A 16919-nucleotide genomic window follows, 5' to 3' on the forward strand; every position below is an offset into this window, starting at 1 on the left:
TTCCCCTACACAAGTGAGGCCTTTGATCCAACCCTAGCACTATAAAAATGTAAATAAATAAATTTAACTTAATTAGCCTTGGTAAAGTTTCAAAATGTGGAATATCAACTATCTTACAAGAATTTGCAAAAATACCCTTGGAGCAGCACACACGAAATGCTTGTTTTCTAGCATGGAGGGGGAACTATGGCTTCATTCTAAATCATTGTAAATGTACAAACTACATCAATTCTTCCTAACGGGGATTTCTGTTGGTGTGTTTTGTTCTTTAGAGACAGTATCTCTGTAGCCCAAGTTGGCCTTGAATGTCTGGTCTTCCTGCCTTTACCTTCCAAGTACTGGGATTACAGCCATGTACCACATGGCCAGCTTGCCAACAAGAATCTTAGAAGCAAGAAAAGTACTTTTTAATTTTACTTTATTTGGAACTCATACAAATTCATTATTTTAATATTTAAAGACCATGGGGCTGTAGTAGAGACACATAAATATTAGACTATACATTTAGAAATTAAATAAAGGCAACATGACACTATAAAAAAAAAACACGTATACTTCAAAGAAGTCCAAGAGTTGAAATACCCATCAGACATCACCCCGGAAGTGGGTGAATCTTGCGGGGAGATTGTCCACAGGGTATACAGTGGGGCTGGTTTTCATTGTAGGAGGTCCATTTAGAAGCTGCCAGTCACAATGCCTGGCCAGCTCCACTGTAAATATCTTAAGAAGAATTTTTGCAAACTCTTTGCCTACACAGCTCCGAAGGCCTCCTCCAAACGGAATGAAGCTGAACCTGGACGCGTCCTCGGGATGAGGTGGTATAAAGCGGTCAGGGTTAAATTCCTCCTTGTTAGCGAAGTTATCTGCCACGTCGTGTGTGTCGCAGATACTATAAATAACATTCCAGCCCTTGGGAATCTGGTATCCCTGGAAAAAATTAGGAAGTCCTAAGAACCGGCAAGCCAGACGAGCTTGCAAGAACAAAAAGTCATCAGGGATATGGTTGGGGTTGAGAGGAGGGCGAGTGGAAGGCCTGATTTGCATAACTGAATGGTGCAGGACAGTATCAAAGGCAGTAAGCCCAGGGATACTCTGCTCTGGGAAGCTGAGGCTCAGAACCACAGCAGGGCAGACAGGGTGGGGGATGGGAAGGAGGAGAACTCACATTCAACTCAAAAGTCTTCAGAGCAACCCGAAACCCTCCTGGAACTGGGGGATTCAACCGAAGGGTCTCCTTAATAACACACCCAGTGTATTTAAGCTGCTCCAAAGTTTCCATGTCTAGCTTGCTGTCTTCATTGCTTTTGCAAAGTAAGCCCTATCAAAAACAGATACAGAGGGGGAATGACTCTTGGGCACCCCAGTGAAACCAGGCCAGTGATGTCAACAGGATTAACTGTTGCCTGAACCCTAAGGCGTCTGGATGGGAGAGGATACCAGGGAAATGGCAGCTGATGACCAATCACTTCCACACTTCCTCAGCCCAAACCCACCACCTCGTTTCAGCCTGGGAATGTTGCTCACCAGGTGTCCCCTCACCAACACTGCCCACCCTGATCGGCTGTCACGCTATTCATTTTCTTGAGTGGGCAAATATCCACGAAAGGAGAGCCTAGTAATCTCTACAGTTCTGCGAAAGGTGGAGGAGGTGCAGGAATACAGGGTCAAACTCTGCCCAAGAGAGATCTTAGCACAAAGAACTGCCCTTTTAAAACTACAAGCCCCCTTGCCCTTGGTCCTTCCCTTTCATAGTACCAGGTTTAGGGAGCAAACTTACTTAATGGGAAGTGGGGGGCTAGGGCAGTAGGGAACCTCTAGAATCCTCTTACCTTACTCCTTATCTCCTCTCGGACTTTCCGGAGAACGGGTGGGTAGAGTCCTAGGTAAGCAATCAGCGATGTGGCTGCACTGGCTGTAGTTTCATGGCCACCAAAGAGGAGCTCTGTTGAAGACTGCTTTAGTGCCTAGGGATAAAAACGGAAGTTTATTCAGATCTGCGCGCAGTTTTACAGCACCGTTACAAAGGACCGAACTGAGAATACTGAACGGAAGATTGCAGGGAAAAAAACGCTTTGCTCATAGAAAGTCAAAGAAGGCAAACAAAATGCAAAAACTCCCTTAATTTTACTCTTCCTTGACCTTGGTTTTATTAATGCCTCCCAATGTTCTTTCAAACTTTGCAAATGAGACTTTCCCTTTGAACCTAGGGACTATTCTAGTTGTACAGCCACTCCTTTTCTTCCACAGCTCTCCAGATCTAGCGTTAACCCTCAGGATTCCTCAGCTGTCCACCCTGGAGAACCTGGGCTCCTGACAGCGCTTTTGAACCGCACCCCCCTCAGGAAATGTTCTGGAAAGTCGGAGACACCCCCCCCCCCAACCTTGGCACTTTCTGAAATAGCTAGTCACCTGCATATCCAGCCGCTCTCCGCTCTTCCATGAGTGTTCAATCAGGAGCTGCAGTGCGTCCTTGCACGAGTCCTCTTGGGGCTCGTCAGCCCGAAGTCGGTGGATCTTGGCACGAATGTTCTCCTCGATCCGCGCGTGAATAAGGTTCCTCGCCTTCACGCCCTGAGCGCGGAGACAGCATGGCGGTGAGCGGACGCCAGTCTTGCGCGCCCCTCGCTCCAACTCCGCCAACTGCCCTTACCCGGTACAGCCCGCTGAAGGGCACATCAATGGGGAGAGAGAAGAGATTGCGGGTCATCTCCTCGAAGGCTTCCACTAGCTGCTGCTCGTCCTCCCCGCCGCCGCTTGCCGGACCAGGCTCGCAGCCCAGCAGGATGCGCATGGCTATGCGAAACATGAGGCGCTTCACCTCGGGGTAGACCAGGAGGCCGCGCTCGCCACAGCTTAGCCACTGCTCCAGACAACTGCCCACCTCCTCGGCGATCACCGGCACATAGCACTGGAGTGCCTCGCGGTTGAAGGCCTGCATAATCACCTGATCCCCCAGTAGTAGAGAGATTACAAACCTCTTCCCCTTCACACACCCCATCCCGCCTTCCCGAGTACCCTTCCAGGACATCCAGAGCCTCCAGTCCTACACTTGTGCTGGCGTGGAAACCTAAATCTCAGAAAGGGTCCTGGTCCCCACCTCCTAAGGCTAACCCTCATCAGCATCTATTTGAGCCAAGCCAAAGACTGAGATCTCCCTGCTATCCAAGGCGTTGTCACCTCACCCTCACCTTCTTTCGCTGCTTGTGAGACGAATCGTGCAGGTTGGAGAGGCATCCGGAGCCCAGGATGGTGCGCACGGACGCAGGCCACTGCACCGCCACCAGCCGGTGCTCCCCTAGCAAGATGCGCCGCACGTTATCCGCGCCCATCACCCGCACTGTGGGCCGCCCAAACAGATGCGTCTTGTAGATGAAGCCGTATTTTCTGCGCTTCATCTGCAGAAACTTCCTCCGCTGAGAGTGAGGTGGAAGAGAGAGACCGGCAAACCGCGTGAGGGGGCGCCGGGGAGCATCTGGCCTCCGTCTAGCCCCTGTTTTAGCCTTAGTCGCCTCCCTCGCAAGGACACTTATCCCAGCTTCAGCCCAGGCCCAGAGCTGAGGCGGAAAATCCTCCGGGAAATCCTCAGGTTCCTTCCCGAGTTCCCTTACCTGCAGCACCATCTGCAAGGTTTCCCCAAAGAATGGGAAGCCCATGGTCCCGGGGGGCAAAGGGAGGGCGCAGCTGCGGTCGCGGCTGCTCACACAGTACAAGTACCAGAGTTTAGTCGCTGCCAGGAAGAGCAGCAGCGGCAGCACGAAGGTGCAGAGAGCACTGGCCAGCAGCGCCGGGAGCCCCATGGCACGCTGCAGCCTCCGCGCCACCTGCCGCCGCCGCCCTCGCTCCGAACCCCGCCGCGCGCCCTCTTTATAGGCCGCCCAGGTTACTGCCCACGTTACCTTGGTCAGACAAATTAGTTCACCCAAAGTTCATCTTTAATTGCGGATCGGGCCCCTAGCTCCTCCCCCCGCGAGGCGCTGCCCAAAATCTTTAACCGTTTGTTCCGCGCCCAGGCAGAGGCGGCGCACTGGCGGCTTCCCCGGGAGCGCGCCTCCTGGGGTGCGGGGCTAGGAACACCGCCTTCCCTATCCCGGGTGTGCGGAGCTCCGAGTCAGCAGGGAGCGGTCGGGAGCTGGAGGGAGCGGGTTGTGGATCTGGGACTTTGGAGTCCTAGGCTTTCTAGCTGTCTTTTGGTTGTCCTACGGGCTGTCCCAGCTCAAAGCAGCCTTCCTGACTTTCCATTCAATGGCGCCGCACGGCTTGGAGAGCATGTTCAGAAATCACCATTCAGTGGACTTGACCCACAGGTTGGGTAAATGAGATCCCAAACACTTCCTGATCTGTGAAAATCCTAAGAAGATCCCAGGGCTAGGGTCCAAGCCAGAGCATCGGAGGTCAAGTACGACTGACAGATCGTGGAACCCGCAAGTGAGCCAGCGCATGAAGTCTTCGGAAGAGGTGCTTTAGGATTCAATTGCAAGAAAGCCTTCGGGTCTCTGGGACCCCAGGAGCAGCCTTGCACAAGCCCGATTTCCCTACTCTGCAGCCCAGTGGTGTACTAAAGAGCCCAGCGGCTCCAAAGTCGGTGCCCAGCTGTGGTGATACCGCCAAGCTGGCTCAAATCCTATGGCCCTGGGGCTAGCAAACCCAGCCAGGCAGCCGGGAAGAGGGCCCCTGGTTCAGGCAGATAAGGGGAGGAAGACAGAGGGAGGAAACCCAGGAGTCCCGTTCCACCTCGGAGTGCCTGACTCTTGGGCAAGCTAGCAGGCTTCCTCCTGTCTGTGTCCCTTCCTTAGGAAGAAGGCTATCATTTCCACTGTTTTCACTCTGTCTACACCTCAAGGCAGCTGTGAGTTCACAAAGAGGGCTTCTGCTTCCAAATGGCTCGTTTGAGCTGCATTTATAGACCGGTCGGGCTTCAAGACTTCAGAACCTTTCTCCAGTCTCCCAGATCCCACCCAAAGAAAAGCCAGAGACCCTGGTAAGACGGCTATTTGACCCTATGCTTCTGCCACCAGCCATAGGGAACTTAAAGGGAATCGGTATTGGGGAGCAAGTCACAGTTCCTGCAGCCAATACTGAGCTGTGGGACTCACGCACACACACTCCGGGCTTCCTGTGATCTCCTGCCAGCCGCATCGCTTCAGCCAGTGCCATACACTGCCTTGGTTTGGGCACTAAACTTACCAGCGGCGTGGAAAACAAACAGAATGACGCGTGTTTGTTTAGACCTGAACATGGGATCTAGCAAAAGCACACCCGCACCCCTTGGTAAGAGCCCATTGAAGATGAAAAACTAAAGCTGTTCTATAATATGTGGCCTGCCAGTGGTGGTCCCCAAATGACACCCGCCCCCCCCCCCCCGCCCCTGGGGAGAGTTGCAAAATATCCGCAAACGTCGTGAGGGCCTGTACAAACCTAGCGACTCTCTAAGCCAGGATGCCTACGGGTTGTGTTTCGGAGATTCTATGGCTCCCCATAACTCTGTTCAGTGTTTCAGAGGCTCTCGAGAGGCGGGCGCTGCCGCTGTCATATCTTGTAATGATTTGGTTATTGTAAGGACTGCGTCCCAGCTTCTGCACTGGCAGGAACGCGGACAGACTGTGCTGGAGGTAATTCTCAGAAATCTCCGCCCGCCCCTTTCTGGAGAGCGCCTCCAGCCGGTGTGCAAAAATCGGCCAGCGGGGGCGTGACCTGGGGCCCGTTCCCAATCCTTTAGCCTGACCCGCCTGTGACCCCTGCAGGCCGGACCGTGACATCCCTGTGAACTCTGCCGGGCCACCCCACCAAGTTCAGCGCACGCTAGGTCAAAAGAGGAGCCCCGCTCGCGCGGGCTGGAAATGACTACAGGGTAAAAACCTAGTACTTAAAAAAATAAATTGAAAAAAAATTTACCTGGTCATCAAGACCTGCGGGGGCTCCTGGCAGGAAAACATTAAATGTTAGAATGCAAGATCGTTTAAAAACTTCTTCAAGGAAGAGGGGGAATCAATAAATTACCAGCCCAATAGGAACTTTGATCTAGGAACTACCCCAGACTTTATTAGATGGTGGTGGGTGGGGAAGGAGAGGTTGGCTCGCTGAGAAACCAAATGTTGGCCAGTTTTCCTATTGCTAAGGGTTGGGAGTTGTGGGATCAGGTTTGTGGTGGTCCTCCTTTCTGTTGCTTTGCTTTTGCTACAGGAAACGACCATCACACTCCTCCTGGACTTTCCCTTCAGCCCCCTTTAGCTTCTCCTCTGGTCTCTGGCATCTATGCCTGCTGCTGTCCCCAATGCTGCTTGGGGGCTGAGGCCAAAGTGGACGAACGCCTATGTCACCTCAGACTGGGTTCTTTGCCCAACTGTCAGCATTTAGATTCACTCTGAGTTAAAGGCCTGTTTTGTTTGGGGGTTTGGTGGTGGTGGTGATTTCTCTATATTTTGCACCACTGAGCATTCTTGTTTTGTTTTGCTGGTTTATTTATTGTCTGCCTCCTTCTGTAAACATCGGAAGTCCAAGGGGCAAGAACTACATCTGGTCTTTCCCTATGAACCTACGTATCCCTCAATAGTATAACAAAATGACAGGGAAACAGAAAAACTGGAGCCCCTTCCATGTGGTTATAGTCGGTCCGTACCCCAAAGCCAGTCAACAAGTCTCTTCCAACCAGTTTGGCCACAGGCTTCTGAAAGGCACCTCCCCTGTCTTTTTCTCCCCACATCAGAATCAGCTTTGAAGCAGGGTCTTTTGGCCTCCTCATCCAGACGCAGATTTCTTAGATGCCCAAGGTTGTAGGCCTGCACCGTAATGCCTTTGCTCCCCCTGGTGCCGTAGAGCTCAGGCCCTGGCCTTTACTCTGAGCAGCTGCAGGTGATTGACTAGCCTGTATAGGGGGTATGGTGGTGTGAATCCCAACAGCTGCTCACCTTCAAGTACCTACTTATGTCCCCCTTGACTTCAGGCCCCAGGATCCACTTTAAGCATAAGGTCGGGAGGCCACCAATTTCCTCCTGATTCATTACAGAGGCAGCCTGGGCCAGGTTGCAGGCTCCCTGGCTCATCAGTTATGTCCTCTTGCCCAGGAGTGTGGGAATGTGGGTGGCAGGTTGAAGGAGGGGTTTGGGAACAATGGCAGGATGATAGTGGCTTTGATTTAAACGGTGGTGGAAATCTCTGAACTGTAAAGGACAGGCAGGCTAGGGATGGCTGTGAAAAGCGCAAGGGCTGAGTTCCACAGGCTCAGAGGGAGGGCGGAGCGTTGAGTGATGGAAGAGGGGGTGCAGGACCACAGTGGCTCCTCGGTGGTAGAGGCCCCAGGTTCTTTGATTGGCAGTTTCTCCTTGGTAACAGTGAGGAGAGAGAAGCAGCAGCAGAGCAACTCTGCAAGCCGGATGTTGCAGAGATAATCTAAAACCCAGAATCCAGATCCGTGGCCCAGAGGGAAGCATGGGCTGGGGCTGCCAAGCTTCCAGACCCTCCGGGTATAGGCTACAATGGGTCGGTCCTTCAGGTAAGGCTCTGTACCATACACCCCCGCACCCCTCGCCACCCCAGCCTCCTTACTCAACCACTGGCAGGAAATGTTTTTTCTTGGCCTTCCTGTTTCAGTACAAATATCTCAAATCTCTTGTTTATCTCAAATGAAGGGATTATGTCTCAACCTCACATAAACCAGACTTAGAGACATCTCCAGAGAACATATTCTCTCCTGTAATCTTGAGGTAGGAATTTCTCTCTTCAGAAGTCTCTAACAGAATCTGCTGATGTTGAGCTAGTTGGAGCCCTGGAAGCACCCACAGTACTTAATTTCTGCCAAGGCTCTAGAAGCCTGAGGGCAATTGCTGAGAGTGTCAGGGATACCCTGGTATCTCTGCTAATTTAAAAATAAATTGTAAATTCTCCTCTGGTTTGATATGAACACCCAACCATCACCACTGCTGCTGCCGCCTCCAGGGCCTCAAGTTTCTTGCCAAACTTGCCACAGGAAGGTGAAGCCAGGTTTCATCTAGTGGAGATAGGTTCTCTCCACCGCTGGCTCCTTGAGATCCTGGAAGCGCCTACGGTGTGAAGCAGGCTTCCCGCGCTCGCCTGGCTGCTCTCCTTCCCCAAGCCCAGGGCTTCTCCAATGCAGGGAGGGGGTGGGTGGGTAGAGGCGTGACTCAGTCTAATACTCATTCCAATCTAGCACAGAATTGTCTGGTGAGCATTTGTTAAACCCAAGACTACTTAAATGTGCGTGCGATGAGGCCCTAGGGCGCTGAAGATGGCCAGCGCTGGGTGTGCGCGGCAGCCAAGGGGCAAGCTAAGGCTAGAGGAGCAGCGAATCAGAGGTGCAACCCATCCCCCGCACCCAAAGTCGTGAGAGGGTGAAAAAATAGTCGCAGCCCGTCCACTGGGTGCACAATGGGCACAGTCTGCATGACCGGAAAGGCAGGTGTAGCCAGCTCCCAGCGCGCCGTGCGCACCAATTCCACGGCGAGCAACTGCAGCACCGCTTGCGCTAACTCTTGGCCCAGGCAGCTGCGCGCGCCGCCGCCGAACGGGATGTAATGGAAGCGGCCGCCGGAGCCCGGCGCGTCCTTACCCTCCACGCCAAAGCGCTCCGGATCGAAGCCCTCGGGCGGGCTACGGTACACAGCAGCTGTCTCGTGCGTGTCTCGGATGCTATACATCACGCTCCAACCTTTGGGGATCTGGTAGCCCTGAGAAGTGAGGGGACCCGACTTGATCGCTAGGCACCGGGAAATCGCCAGAGCCAACCCCCGCCCCACCTCTCTTCCCCAGACGTGCCAAGTAAACCTCCAGGGGCCTGTGATGAACTAACCCCGAAGGCAAAATATCTGCTTTGCAGTTTCTATGCCTTCCTAATTAACTGTAAGATCTTGGAATGCTTGTGCTTAGTTGAGAAAGTAAGAATAAAAAAATAACCACGTTGTTAAGAAAATTTCAAAAGGAGGCTGACACACAGTAGTGCCCATGAATTTGAATATTATGAGTTTGTTGTCTTTCTCTGTTTTCTTCTGACACAGGAGATTTACACTGTAAGACTGTAGCTACCAGTTGCCTGGGCTGAAGCAGGGAACCGTTGCTCCCCTGGGACAGCTAAATTAGAAAACTCTTCCCTGCATTTAACTGAAGACTTCCCGCCTTTCCACTTCACCCCGACACAATAACGCGACCCTGCTTTACACTTTAGAAGATGCACACCTCTTTGTCCACTCCACCCTCCCATCCATCCTGACCTTCTCTGGCCACCTGCTAGGTATTGTCAACTCAGGCCCAGGCTCACACTAGGAACATTGACCGACATTCCCAGCCCCTTGGGTTTTTTCTGGGTCTTCCAATCCCTGAACGACAATGTCAACTGTCCCTCCAAAGATGGCAGTTTTCTGAAGCCTGTGGAAGGTCATTACTATTCAGGTTCTCGCTAGTGGGACAGAACACACCAGAATCACCCAAAGAAAGTTCTTTCCTCTCCAGTTCTGTTTCCTGTTTCCCCGTCTGTACAACGGAGGAGGAGGAGGAGGAGGAGGAGGAGGAGGAGGAGGAGGACCTGCCCTGTGCTCCACCTACAGCCCTGGAAACTGCCGGGTCCTCTGCTGCCCTCGCTGTTCACTGGGCACACCAGCACAGCGGGATCAAGTTTAAACACACCAGACACTTCTGAGCACCAGCCCTTGGCTGGCAGCTCCCCCGCTGTGGCACACTCTCCTTGTTCCAGCCCTGTGGCTGGGATCACCCAACACTAGAGATCTCCTAGCTTCACTCCTTGGTCTTTGGTACCTCCTCTCTTCATGGAGCCCCTCCTTTTTCAGTGCCCCCCAATACTGCAGCAAAGCCATTCAGACAGAGATCCTCAAGCTCTACAGTGTGAACTCCCCAATCCTCAAAGCTGTCAGTTCATCAAACATTCCCAGGAGTAACGGAGCTGGAAAAAAAAATAACGCCCTCCCAGAAGCTAAACTGAGACCCCCAATAAAGGGAGAACTGTCCCCATTGTTCTAAGATGCAGTCAGGTCTAGTTCTTAACCTTGTCCAGTCAAGGGCAGCCTGATGAAACCATTAAGATTCTGTTCTTTGTGTTAAGGCAGTTGCATTTCGCAGGTATATTGCCTAAGCGCGAGTCCTGGACAGGTAACAGTGGCTGGTTCTTTAGTCTCTTGGGGAAACTAGAGAAATAGTTCTTTGCTTCCCAGCTACACACACTGGCTGCGAGGGAGGTGCTCAGGTAAAAATGTCAGCGTTCTAAAATTCCGTTCTAGCTGGATCGCTAACAAAAGCTGAAGTATACTTTATATAAGTATTCCTACTTCTGTATACTATATATAATATTTCTAACTTCTCCAGTCCTTCAGGCACCAGGCTTTGCATCTCTCTAGTGGGGTTGGAGGAAGGAGAGTCCGGGGGAATAGAATAGGGCTCCGCCCATTTTACAGTTACAGGAGGGAAAACCGAGGCCCTGGTAAGGGAAAGAGATCTCTGCGCTAATCTCCCTGCCCTTCTCCCAGCCCAGCGTCGCTGCAAGCATCCAGAGGCCCGCGGCGCGGCGCACTTACGTCCAACTCAAAGGTTCGCAGCGCAGTGCGGTAGCCCCCGGACACCGGCGGTAGGAGGCGAAGCACCTCCTTGACCACGCAGTCGACGTAGCGCAGACGGCCCAGCGCCGCCAGGCTAAGGTCCGGCTCACAGTTGCAGTCCAGTCTGGGCCCTGTGGCCTGGGATGCACAGCCGCATGCGTGCCCCAGCCCCTGCGCTGACAGCTCCTGCTGGATCTTGGCGATGGCCGCCGGGTGCTGCAGAAGCAGCAGGATGAGCGACGTGCTTGCGCTGGCCGTGGTGAAGAAGGCCGCGAAGAGGAGCTCTACAGCCGACTCCTGCAAGACAGCCGGACGATTCTGAACCCACTGTGAAATGCGTCCAAACTGATCTCGTGTGCTCAGACTAGCGCCTTGATGCCCTGCCCCGGGCGGCTATGCTCAGGGCTCTGAAATCAGTCAAAACTCAGGTCTATCACTTGGAAAAGTCCTGTTGAGCAATAGGCAAAGCCGAGCATCTACACACACCCGCTTTGGACGAGTTCTCAGAAGCGATACAGGGATGTTATTCTGTGCATTATTTTTAGCACTTTAAACATATTAACTTGTTAGACTCTCACCTCGCGCCCGTGGGGAGCAATTGCTGCTCTTGTTTTAGGAGATTGAAAACTGAGGTTCTGGGCAGGCTCCAGGTCCCTAGAGCTCAGAGTTCCAGCAGGGAGTCTGTGGCTTGATCCCCCACCCCCACCCCGTTCTCTCGCTGTTCCCTCACCGCCCCCACCCCGTGAAGCTTCAAACAGAGGCACCTGCAGTCCGGCACCAGCTCCAAAGCCCGGAGGAGCTTTACCTTCTTGCTTACCTTTTCTGTTCTGCTTTGCTGAAGGGCATTCGCAGGCGCCACAACCTACCTAAGTACCTTTCTTCAGCGCAGCACCAGGGCTTGTTGTGCATGCGTTTTCTGAGACCACAAGGTGAGAGTTACCCACCCACTCAGCCTAGACCCTGAAACAGAAGGCACCCATTCTGCACCCCAGCTCAGAATCTGGCACTGAACACGTCCATGATAATCTTTGTGGACTGAAATCTGACCTGCTTGGAGAGCAACTGCTGGTCCTACCTTGGACAAAATGAGGCTGAGATGGAGACCACAGAGCCCAGACATCATCCCTGCCCAGCTTAGCCAATGAGCCCCTTCTCCAGGGTCTTGTTACTCCTAGTTGGCATGAACTACCCACTTCCGTCTGTGCTACTTCCCTTCATAGGCCAGGACTGTCTCAGGTACTCAGCTCCCCAGGGCTCAACGTCTGTAGAACACTTTCCCCTGGAGCATTTGGTGTCTTTGAACGTCACACCCCTCAAGAAGAATGGAGAGCATTCCCTTCTCAGTACAAGAGCTAAAACTGGGCTCCTGTTTTCTAGTGTCTAGCTGAAGAAGTGTGGAGGAAACTGAGGCTCAGAGCACGGGAGAGTAACTCACGGGGAACTGAAGTCTTCACATTTCTGAACGTCCCTGACCCTCTACCCCACTGCTTCTGGCCTTCTGAAGCAGGGCCTCCAGTCACCCACTACGCATGCTCTGCTTATGTGGGAAGGGATTCTAATTCTACGAGGGCTCTGCAGCAGGGGCAAAACGGGCAGGTCGAGGTGCCAGGTGCCAAATAAAAAAAGGAGTATTGATTTGGCAAGGGGGAAATGTAGTTACAAGGATGCAGAGTTTGATTGTGAACCTCAGAGTGCAGAGGGGAAAGCACAATTCATAGGTAGGAAGACAGTAGAGGCGCAGGAAGAGATGGGGGTTTCGGAGGGGCCAAGAGGAGAGCTATCTAGATCCAGAACCTGTAAGGCCAGACTTAGGTTTTGGTGCTGCTGGAAAAATGGCTATAGTCCAAGGCATCACAGCTGGCAGATGTGGCAGAGTCATGACTGGAACCCAGGCCCTTCTTTTTCACCCTGAAGTGTGTCTGTGCCTCCAAGTGGTGTTAAACAGGACATGACTGGAATCTCTGGGGAAGGAAAGTGGGGAGAAGGAGGAGTGGCCTCCCATCACCTACCTTCAACTCCTGCACAGAGAGCTCATGGCCCAGCTCCCTGGCGCTGGTAATGATCAGGTGCAGGGCATCACCCGGCTCTGCTGCCTGTTCCTCATGAAGCTTCCCAGCAATGGCCTCATCCAGGTGCCGATACAACTGGTCCCTGGCCCGGATGCCCTGACGTACAGGGAGAGAGGGCAGATGGGGTGGGAAGACTCAAGAGCCAGACTTGGCTATCTCGATTCACCTAGATTTTGGTGTTAGTCTCAGCTTAGCTACACACATAGCCCGTGGTAAGCATGGCTCAATAAATTGTCATAGATTTATTCACTGTCTACAAACACTACCCTGTCTTGATAATTATCACCAGCCCCCTCTGGCAAGGCAGTTAATGTCACCCCGAGGGCAGAACACAAAGCACTGAGGGGTCAAACACTTGTACCCTCACACAGTGGCAGTGCCCAAACCTGGCACAGAACCGCAAGCTGCACTTAGCCACTCCCCTTCCCTGAACTCAGGTAAGGCAGTGAGCATCAGTGCTAAGAAAAGGAGGCACCAGGAAAACTCCACTGAGGACACTATTGTATGTTCTAAACATTAGCTGCTGTCAGGGGTTTGGACAAAGGGGTCAGGGATGACTCTCCAGAGTTCAGGAAGCAAGACCAATCAAAACATCCCGCTGGGGAAGCATTGAAAGCGAACGCTTGAGTTTTGTAGCCAGAAGAATCTTGTTCAGATCTCGACTGTGTTCTTGCTTGTCTTGTGACTTCAAGGAGGCCTGCTTGCCAATAAAATGAGAATAACACTTTGCGGGTTGCAAGGACTAAACCAGAAAATGTATGCAAGGTGACCAGCACGCAACAAGATTCTTTTCAGATTATTATTTTTATTCAAGTGACTGGGTGCTCTACGGCAGAGGGAGAGAGAAGGCAGGACCCAGCTTCCTTTAGTTCTAGGGCCCCGCCCATCACTCGGAAAAGGCCTTTCTTTTCTGGTCCGGAAACCAGCCGGCCCAGGGCCGCCGGCCAGGATCATCCCCCTAGATCAGACCCGGCGCCGGGCTTGTCTCGGCCCTCCGGCTCCCGCGCGTTCCGCAGTGCCAACCTTCCGTAGAACTTCCAAAGAGACTCTAGGCACTTTGAGAAAGGATGAACCGCCTGCCTGGATGCCTGCCACTAGACCCAAACTCAAGAAGGATACACATACACTGGCATGAAAGCGTGAGTCAGGGGCATCCCATAAACGACTTGGGGCCTGCCCCGTGTCACAGTGTGTTCGAAAAGATGTTGCCCTGATCTCCACCAACCACCACCCCACCGTACGCTGGGCCACGCCCTGGGTCCAGAGTACCCCGTCTGGTTTGGGAGACCCTCGGGAGCCCTGGGCTGAGGTCTGGAACAGCATTACCTTGCGCAGGCCGCTGAAGGGCACGTCCAAAGGCAGTGAGAAGAGGTTCTCCACCAGCTGCTCAAAGGTCTGGGCCAGCTCGGTGCATCGCGCTTCGTCCAGTTGCAGACCCAGGAGGATGCGAGCGGCCATACGGAAGGTGAGCGCTTTGGCCGCCCCGTAGACAGCTACCGGTCCTCGGGCTGTGCACCAGGAGCGCACCTCTCGCCGCAGCGCCCCCTGCAGCCGTGGCACGAATTGTTCCAGAGCCGGGCGGCTGAACACGCGCGCCAGGACCTGTAGGGAGCGCAGATGAGCGCAAGGCAGGCTGGCCTGTTGAGCTCAGCGACTCCGCAGCCTGAAGGGAAAGTCCGGTCCCTTTTTCCTCTTCTGAGACGCACAGGCCTAAACTTGCTGGCCTAGTTTCCTCCACTTTGATGTACAGAGTCCCTCCCATCCATCTAGGCTCCAAATGTTAGCAGTTCCACAAAGTCGTCCCTGAACCCTCTTAAATCTGAATCCCCAAAACTGTTAGCACCTGTTACAGAAGATCTGGAATAAAGGACTCGTAGCCCTGCCCTTACTTCACAATTCAAAACCCGGAAATTTAACGAGATTTGCCTCGGGCCACCTGTTCCTTTATAGCGGAGACCCTGGTCTGGCTCACCGCAGGCAACCAGGCACCACGGATCTTAATTCTTTGGTTTTCCCCTCACCTTCCGCCGTTGCCGATGGGGCTCGCCAACCGCGCCGAGGAGTGTGTTCGAACCTAGCAGAATGTGCGCGCTCTGTGGCCACTGGCTACGCACCAGGCGGTGCTCGCCCAGCAAGATGGTGCGCACGTTCTCCGCGCCGCTCACGCGGATCACTGGCCTGCCCAGAAGGTGCGTCTTAAACACTGTCCCGTAGCGCTCGCGGCGGGAACTGTGGAAACGAGGGCCCTGCGAGCAAGGCGGAACTTGAAGGGCCCCTGTGCCAGCAGGGCTGAAGATCCGTCCCGGACATCCCAACTGCTTCTTCCTAACAACTCCCCTGTCCCAGGCGGTCACATTACAAAAAAAACCCCAAATTCCAAATGGGCCTCTCAGCTACACTACGAGGAAAGTAGACGCCCACTGGTAAAATAAGATTGAGGCTTAGATTGGAAATGAGTGCCCAAGAGAGCAAGGCTGGATTGTGGCTCGGCTTTTCGGTCTGTGCTTGCAAGACTGTAGGTACCACGTTCCTCAAACGCCCCCTAAGCCCCTAGTTTACATCCACGGTTTATCAGAAGGGTTTAAATCGGGGACATTGGGTCTCTTAGAAGGAACAGAATAGCTAGGCAATGGCAAGCGTTTTAGTACTCATCAGAATCCTGGGCAAGGGAATGCTTATGAAGTGCCCTGAGAACCAAGAGTGCCCTTCGGGTGAGAGATGCAGAAAGGGGGGCATTGCTGAATGATAAAACTGCTCACCTGAACCAACCAGTGCAGCGTTTCACCGAAGAATGGCCAGCCCATGGAGCCCTTGGGTAGGGGCAAGGTGGAGGCCGGATCCCGGCTCAGAGTCCAGCGGAGGGTCCAGAGGTGTTGGGCCAGAACAAGCAGCAGACCGGCACATAAGAGAGCGGTGCCCGCAGCCCCCAGCACGGATAAACAGTTCAACCCCCAAGAAAACATGGCGAGCAGAGAGGGCTCAATAACTGTGCAGAGCTCACCTATCCCGTTCAGAAAAGTCCGGGGGTTAGGGACCAAGCCGGAGGTTAATAAATTCAGACAAGACTTCCGCTCTTAAAACAAGACTGTCAGTGGAAGGCGGCAGTGACCCTGAGGCACTTAAGAGAATTCGCCTTCCTCAAGACTGGAGGCCCAGGGCATTTTCCCTATTTCAGTCAAAAAGTGCCAGCCTCTTCATGGTGGGCCCTTTGCCTCCGGAATGCCCCTACATTCTCGGATCTGCACTCCTAGTGCAGAAGCTGCGGGAGAGCCTGAGAGAAACAACTCACCGCGCTGCCAACCCGGGGCTGCTGACCCCTGCCCACCACCTTCTCTCCTCCACTACCCTTCTCCGCCTACCCTCCACACTTTATATAGATACTGCCTCCCTCCCTACGGACTGGTCCTGAGTCACACAATGTGACGCACCTACGCATATTTAAAGTGTCCCATTCGGAGTAATGATTGGAAGCAGTGGGCAGTGGCGGGCTCACCTCGTGAGCCAAATAGGGAGTCTTATCTGGGCGGGGGCCGTGCCCCAGGAGCATCCTCGGGCGGGGCCTGCGGTTTTGCACTGTAACTTCCCTGCTCTTGGTGCAAGAGTACAGTCAGCGTGAGAAACCCACATGAAGTAGACACTCTGCATGCTCTAGGACATGCTCTTGGCCCACCTGTCCCCAGCCATCTGCTTCCTCTCTGGTCCCCTACCTTGGAGTCTCAAGAATCCTGGAGTTTTGCTTCCCTTTGCTTGATCTCTTTCAGGGAATGTGGGTTTTGACACTAGCGTTCCAGAGGGATAGCTGGGGCCCAGTTCTCTGACCTCTGCTCCAAGTTCTTCCATCAGTCACTTTAGGGAACCTTCAGGAGATGGTCATTTCACTGCCCCTAAAATTCACAGGGGCGGGTGCCCAAAGTCTTCCATTATCTTGGCACAGCTCTGGTCTCAGAACCAACCCAAATTCTCGCTTCTTTTTCATTGCATTGCCCATCTCCCCAGTCTGCCAGACCCTGCCCCTTCCCCACCAGCTAACATCTTGAGCTTTGTATCTCACTCCAGGCTGCAATGCCTATAGGTCTATCCGCCTGATAACAATGCAATCTTGCCGTGTGTGTGTGCGCGCGTGTGTGTGTGTGTGTGTGTGCATGTGTGTGGGGGGGGCGTGTGTGTGTAGAGGTATGGAGGTGACCTAGTTTTCTGGAAAGGGTACAGAGAAGCCCTTATAAGGGAGGGGAAGTCTGCTCCAGGGGATGTGGAGGTTCCTCTTTCTGGGTCAAAGCCAGAGCCTTCCCAAGTA

The 16919-nt window shown here is 53.4% G+C and overlaps 2 protein-coding genes across 3 annotated transcripts; both read right to left on the reverse strand.

Annotated features, from left to right (window-relative positions):
• Window positions 1–401: 401 nt before the first annotated feature.
• Window positions 402–3984, reverse strand: LOC121454425 (cytochrome P450 26A1). 2 transcript variants are annotated; one of them, XM_041661757.1, is made up of 7 exons: window positions 3897–3984; window positions 3189–3413; window positions 2651–2944; window positions 2410–2571; window positions 1830–1964; window positions 1166–1318; window positions 402–927 (listed from the first exon to the last, which is right to left on the reverse strand). In XM_041661757.1, the coding sequence occupies exons 2-7, from the start codon at window positions 3393–3395 to the stop codon at window positions 586–588; spliced, it is 1293 nt and encodes a 430-aa protein (XP_041517691.1). In that variant the 5' UTR covers window positions 3396–3413; window positions 3897–3984; the 3' UTR covers window positions 402–585. The 2 variants fall into 2 exon arrangements, with proteins under 2 accessions (XP_041517691.1, XP_041517690.1); XM_041661756.1 differs by lacking the exon at window positions 3897–3984 and adding an exon at window positions 3609–3837.
• Window positions 3985–8303: 4319 nt separating this feature from the next.
• LOC121453773 (cytochrome P450 26C1) lies at window positions 8304–15588 on the reverse strand. Its single transcript, XM_041660681.1, has 6 exons — window positions 15385–15588; window positions 14647–14871; window positions 13952–14227; window positions 12566–12721; window positions 10536–10853; window positions 8304–8681 (listed from the first exon to the last, which is right to left on the reverse strand). The coding sequence occupies exons 1-6, from the start codon at window positions 15586–15588 to the stop codon at window positions 8304–8306; spliced, it is 1557 nt and encodes a 518-aa protein (XP_041516615.1).
• Between the last annotated feature and the right edge of the window lie 1331 nt (window positions 15589–16919).

This window comes from Microtus oregoni, unplaced genomic scaffold (assembly GCF_018167655.1).
Source record: "Microtus oregoni isolate MIOR12 unplaced genomic scaffold, Mior012 000012F_ref0000307, whole genome shotgun sequence".
In the NCBI taxonomy this organism is placed as follows: Eukaryota; Metazoa; Chordata; class Mammalia; order Rodentia; family Cricetidae; genus Microtus; species Microtus oregoni.